The sequence below is a fragment of the Ostrea edulis genome, chromosome 7 (genome assembly GCF_947568905.1).
Source record: "Ostrea edulis chromosome 7, xbOstEdul1.1, whole genome shotgun sequence".
In the NCBI taxonomy this organism is placed as follows: domain Eukaryota; kingdom Metazoa; phylum Mollusca; class Bivalvia; order Ostreida; family Ostreidae; genus Ostrea; species Ostrea edulis.
Window position 1 is genome coordinate 31,391,478 of NC_079170.1, and position 7,006 is coordinate 31,398,483.

Below are 7,006 nucleotides of genomic sequence, written 5' to 3' on the forward strand. Positions count from 1 at the left end.
GCTTTAAAAGGTTGGTATTCAAAAGGTGTAACGATTTTTTTCTTCACATTTTGATTTCTTCATGCCTTGGCGGAGTGGTTATTCACACATTTCTTGAATTCTGTTCCTATGTTTATTTTTTCAATTTTCATCTCAGGAAAATCATAAATGGAAGGTAACAAGTTTTTTCTACAACTTTTTTTTGGATTAAATAAAGATTTATCGTCCTTTATAGCTAGTCGACGAGGCATAATTCCCTTATCAACATTCTCATATCCCCAAGATGTTCACCACGTGTGTGAGTATTTTCTGATTCACTTCAACCTCCATAGGAATTTGATTTTGACTACAGATCACTACGTTTACCTGATCAAGACATAGGGTTCACGGCGGGTGTGACCGGTCGACAGGAGATGCTCACTCCTCCTAGACACCTGATCCCACCTCTGGTGTGTCCAGGGGTCCGTGTTTGCCCATCTCTTTATTTCTTGTAGGAGTTATGAGATTGATCACTGTTCGTTATTTTCACCTCTGTATACAGACTATGTATATTCAGTGACGACCAGATAGTTTATTACATGTTTAGTTGTCATTTATAAAAGACAAATACTACGTGTTTAAGATGTCAATATCTCCTCACGAAAATATTAAAAGTTGTGAAGGAGAAACGTCATACTTACAGTGCGACTACATATGCTAGAAGTGGTGTAAATCAAATGTGGATTCTAAAAAACTCTAAAGAACTTTTAGTAAACCTGAAAGCGCAAAACTTTTCTCAAATCAACATTAAAAAATTTGACTTTTCAACACTTTACACGATCATTCCTCACGATAAATCAAAGACTAGACTTTGTGACGTCATAGATAGTTGGTTCTTCAACAAAAGTGGAAAACACAAATATTCATATCTCGTGGTCAGTCATCCAAAACATTACTTTGTTAAACACCACTTTGATACCATGCACAAGTACTCTGAAGTTGAAATAAAAAATATGCTGGAGTTCCTCATTGACGATATCTTCGTGATCTTTGGTGACCAGGTCTTTCAACAGTCTGTTGGAATTCCCATGGGCACGAATTGTGCTCATTTGTTACCTGACCTGATTTTATATTCTTATGAAGCAGAATTTATTCAAAAACTTCTACGTGATAAGAAAAAATATCTTGCTGTGGCCTTCGATTTGACATGTAGATATATTAGCAATAATAACTTTCATTGATATGTCGATTCGATATATACCTGTGAACTCGAAATAAAAGACACCACAGAGTCGTCCACTTCTGATTCATACTTAGATATTTTATTGAAAGCAGATATTAACGGCCAACTAACAGCTCAACTTAATGACAAACAGTATGATTTCAGCTTCTCCACCGTCAACTTCCCACTTATTTTAGGTAGCAATATTCCATTATCACGTGCATATGGTGTTTTATATCTCTCAACTGATTCGATACAAAAGAGCTTGTTCTGTGTATGATCAGTTTTTAAATCGAGGCAGGCTAGTGACAAACAAGTTGATAATACGGGGGTTTCAAAAAGTCTCGTTTAAAGTAAGGTTTGGAAAATTCTATGGCCTTTATAACGATCTAGATGGCCAATACAACCGATCATTGGTCCAAATGCTATCTGACATGTTCCATACCGATTCTTAAACTGATCTTGGCACACTGATTTTTATTAAGGATTACTCTGTTGACCTGATCAAGATATAGAGCTCACGGTTGGTGTGACCGGTCTACAGGGGATGTTTACTCCTCCTAGGCACCTGATCCCACCTTTGGTATGTCCAAGGATCCGTGTTTTCCCAACTCTTTATTTTGCTTTGCTGTTTTCAGCCACACTCAACAATTTTTTCAGTTATCTTATGGCGCCGAGTTTTTATTGGTGGAAGAGATACAATGTACCTGGGAAGAGACCACTGACCTTCCGAAAGTAAACTGGGAAACTTTAGTCACTTACCGGCGCGAGCGGGATTCGGTGAGAGGCCGTGCGATTTTGAGCGCGATGCTCTAACCACTCGGTCACGGAGGCCCCTCTCTTTATTTTATATTCCTTTTAGAAGTTATGAGATTTACCACTGTTCAGTATCTTCACATTCCATTATCACCTTCAGATGGTGTTTATGTCTCAACTGATTTGATACGTAAGAGTTTCTTCTGCATGCAGTCAAGTTTTAATTCTAGTCGGTCTGCTGTCAACTAAATTGATGTTACAAGGGTTGCAACAATCTCGTTTAAAACCAGCATTTCTTCCATTTCATAGTCGTTAGAATGATTTTATCTGTAAATACAACCTGTTTTTAAGTCAAAAGCTTTCTGGGATGTTTCATAACAACTCCTAGGCTGTCTGTACGTACTGATTTTGACTACAGATTAAACCGTTTACCTGACCAAGATATGGAACTCACGGAGGGTGTGAGCAGTCAACATGGGATACTTACCTCTTTTAGGCACCTGATTTAATTTTGCATTCTGTATAGGAATTATGAGATTGATCACTCTTCGTTACCTTCACCGTTTTCTAAATGCTGGGCGTACGGCGAAAAAGCTAGTCAGAATACATGTATGTCAATTGTACGTCTTAGGTTTAACGCGGGCAAGGTGGATACACATCCACGACCTCCAGGGTTTCTCGAATGAATCGCACACTTTGAGTTTTCTTTTATTTGAGCAGTCAAAACGTGAGTAAAATCTTAGACTGAAGTTCAATTTTCCACTTAAGACTTTTTCGAGAAATCCAGGCCAGGTCACAAAAGAAACTTTCTCACCCCTGCGTCACCAGATGTTACACAGATTAGGAACAGTATACCGACTTCGCAACATATATCCAATTCCTTAATCAATTGAGTAAGAGATGTTGGTTTACTTATTATGCTTATGAGACATAGTTAATAATCTTAAGAATTTTAACTATAAACGATACATATTGATATTTACCAACATAATCATAATCATGTCAATGAAATCGTAAATGATAGTGATTGCAATTTTCAACACACTGCTTATCTTAATTAATGGTGATTTTAATTATGAATCTCTGATTTAGGTACGTGCCATTTTTATAATTGAGAAGAATCTTTACCATTGTTTTTGATATTCGGTATGCACTCCAGTCTACTTAGACCTGTACTCAAAATCCGTCTGCAGACAGATAAGAAGGCGGCATTTTTATCTTGATCTTGTGAAGACCATGCCAGTACTTTGCCGATGTCATGACAACACTAGGGCTGATTTTTCTGTTGGTAGGGACTGTAGGTGGCGCCACGATACACGATACGTTACGGAGGGGGCTGTGTTTGTGTGTGGCAGACAATGACATCTACGCCCGGGACGGACGTAAGTTGGAATATATTGAGAACGTTTTGTGGAATGAAGTAGTACAAATTGTCGTTGTATTACGTAATACTGTAAAAGTGGCGTTTATGTAAAATTGATATACCATTATATGTTAATTCTATCGTGAATATTATTCATATCAATTGTACCGACTGCTTTCAATGACTGTGGTTGATATCACTAAAAGTCCCAGACATATGAAGTACGTCTGCTAAAACACAGGTGTACTGGTATATAGAGATATTCATGAAAAAGTGAAGATAACGAACAGTACTCAGTCTCATAAATCCTACAAAGAAAGCAAAATTTAAAGAAAAACACGACCCTCTTGTATTGGCTAGAGATGAGAACTTTTCTTTTTAGTAAATGCGTAATCATTTTATTCGTTATGATAATGGCGATGATAACGATGATGACGATTTACTACAACAAATATAAATACAAGTTACTTCTTATTTAGACATGATAATACATCCTAGCAATGTTAATTATAATGTAGTACACATACTAGAAAAATGTATATATCTGATAGACTTCTCAATAGAATTCGCTTCATATTGACTGACACAAATGTACAAAGAGGTATAACTCTTTCAACCAGAGGCAATATACGCGGTGCTGATGGAGTTATCTTCCGTAATACACAGTTATACATGACGAATAATAAGCTACACCTAACACCCAAACTTCATCAATAGCATAATGAGTGTAAATATGAATGCATTTACAATTTATTTTATATAATAAATTCGTACTGAAATTAAGACGTATGCATGCCATGAAATAAATAAGTATCAACTTCATGCACTGCATTACTAAAGTTAAACATCACAACAATAACATACAAAGTTAACACTCACCAATTTAGAAGTTTTCTCCATTAAAAAATAATAACTCAGTATAAAGCCTACTACTAGTATGAAGCTGTCCATCTGCAACTAAAGACAATGACAACTACCTGTCACCTGCCATAAAATCAGTGGCTCTATAGATATAAAAATAGTATGCACAACAACCGATGGCATCACTTACTTGATTACAGTCATTGACGCTCTCACACCCCTTTAAACACCAGAGATGAGATCATGTGCTTAGGAGTTTTATATATCCCCCTGCTGACCAGTCCAACCTGTAGTGAGCCCTGTAGCTAGATCAAGTAAATGCGACTAATCATACTGTCAAGAATTCTTACCAATTGTTATGAAACACGTCCGACAGCAGTGGACCAAATAAAAAGCTGTCTTTTCAAATAAGATCATAATAACGAACATAGAATTTGCGAAATGCTGACTTTAAACGAAATTGTAGAAAACTCTGGAACATCAACTTGTCGGTTATTTTCCTCTGCATAGACATTGAATTGATCATACACAGAAGATGCTATCATGTGCCGAAGCAGTTAAGAGTCGGACAGAAACACTTTAAAACTTTTCATAAGGATACACATTTATATACGGGATGATTCCTATAGAATTAGAAAAGGTTAAGCAAAGTTTAACAACGTAATATCTTCTCTACTCATTGTTCGTTTTAGTTTGACTTACAAAATATTGCTCTTATCCGACTTGGATGTAAGAATTTTGAACAATCACGTGGCTATAGCGACGAAAATTACTATACCAAAGGTTAACATGTATCACGAGCAGAATTTAATTGAAAATTATGCCTTTGTTTGAAAGCTTCAAACAAGACAAACTTTAACAATTGAGCAGATGAGACAAAACTGACATCAAATACAACCTCAAATGTGTCTAAAAGAGAAAAATCTAGAAAATGGTTCCATAGAACTAAACGCAAAAAAAAAAGAAAAAAGAAATTTTGATTTTATTATAGATGCATGGTTTAACGATTGAATCCATTATCAACATAATGCTCTTTACACTATGATAATATAAACCTGGATTTCTATTCATGCACCAAGAACCCCCGCATATCCAATAAAAAATAAATCTTTGAATACAAGTGAAACTGCAAAATGCCATGTGTAAAACATATACAGTATTTTCCATTTCTATAAACTTAATTACCACTACATTTTCAAGGCCAAGAATTAACTCCATTCACAATGTTTTGATCTATGAATATAAGTCATTTCAATATATTGATATAGGCCTATCAAAATGATGTTGAAAAGGATCACAAAGAGCACTTTCATAGCATTTTAATTTCTTCTTTTCCATTGTCATCATATCAGCTGGAGAGGAACACAGAATTGTGACTGTTTTACATGAAAATGATTGTTACGTCACGAAGGGCGGGATTTTGCACATACTTGGTGGAACGTGGTATGAACTCCTCAATGTTCAAAATCAGGTGAATACAGTGTTCCAGATAATGTGTTGTTGGGTATCTTATTGCATGTCACTGTATTGTCCAGATACCTAGAATGGGTTAATGCATGTCATTGTGTTTTTATTTTGGTATGTAGTTTAAAGAGATAGTAAAGCTCATTTTGGTAAAAAAAAATCTCAATCTAAATCATATTATTCCTTTCTGATATAATCAAAAAAATTATTTGAATAATATTTTTTCAACTTTGAAATGACTGCATGTTTTTCAAAAGCTACACTTAGAGCCAACTTGTACAGCAGATTGAATTTTTGTCCAGGAAGCAAAACTTAAGGGGACAATTTGAATTTTTTGTTATACTTTTCAATTTGGGAATAAATGCAGAGAATTGTTAATTTTGTTTTATTTTGTACAGGAAATTACTTGTATGAGTCATTTGGACTCGTTTTGATACTTTCAAAAACATTTGAACAAAATGACCTTTAAGTCTGCTTTCCCTGAAAGTGGCACGGTCAGACTCTTCCCACTTTGTTTCTCTCACGAGTCTTTCCTTGAAACGTTCATGGATTGCATTGCTGTCTTTGTGACCAGTCAGCTGATATTTACTATTTCCTTTCCTAATAGGGTGGTCAGGGGTATGCTTAACACTGTTGTTTGTCGTGCAATGTTTGGATTCATATCTGCCATTCTGTTTTTCTTGCAGGTAGGGTGGGTTAATGCGTATCATCTTCGCCTCAAAAACATGACGGAGTGCACTGGATCGCCTGTGGGCTTGAGTTCCACACCCTTCTCTATCACTGGAGGGGATCCATTTGCTGGGGCGGATCCGTTTGGGGCTGGCACGTGTACAGAGGGAGGAATGTACGTACGCCCAAAATAGAAATATTCAAAGAGATTTCACTAAGTTAAGACAAGGGAATAAGCATACAGACATTAGGAATACAAAATGAATTGAAAATCCTAAAAATTCAGCGCTTGCAACATGTCTGTTTTTCTCTCTCTATCACTTTTCCTTACATTGTATGTAATCGTTCACAGGTTGTATAGAGATGGAGATCACCTGCAACGTGGGGGAGTCACGTGCACGTGCCGAAGAGGCGTCATTGATTGTCCTACAAATGCCCTGGGTTAGCGATATAAATCGTTTCCACAACATAACCACAGTTCATGTTTGTTAGAAAGAACTAAAATGGGCTGCCTCTGTACGTGTTTTGTGTTTATGATGTATGCACTAATAAAATTCTAGGAAACCATTGATAGATCCCTAGAATGAAATTATGTGCGCATGTATGCATGCTTATTGCCTGAATAGCATCCCACATTTGTGTTTGATAACATAATGGATAAAGCTATTGGAAACAATGGATTCTAGAACTTTAGAATTTGCAAGACTTAAAAC

At 36.1% G+C, this 7,006-nt stretch overlaps 1 protein-coding gene across 1 annotated transcript; it reads left to right on the forward strand.

Annotated features, from left to right (window-relative positions):
* The first annotated feature begins 2,767 nt into the window (after nt 1–2,767).
* LOC125653470 (uncharacterized) lies at nt 2,768–6,885 on the forward strand. The gene is made up of 5 exons (XM_048882962.2): nt 2,768–2,829; nt 3,029–3,318; nt 5,513–5,631; nt 6,311–6,468; nt 6,646–6,885. The coding sequence occupies exons 2-5, from the start codon at nt 3,195–3,197 to the stop codon at nt 6,737–6,739; spliced, it is 495 nt and encodes a 164-aa protein (XP_048738919.2). The 5' UTR covers nt 2,768–2,829; nt 3,029–3,194; the 3' UTR covers nt 6,740–6,885.
* The last annotated feature ends 121 nt before the right edge of the window (nt 6,886–7,006 follow it).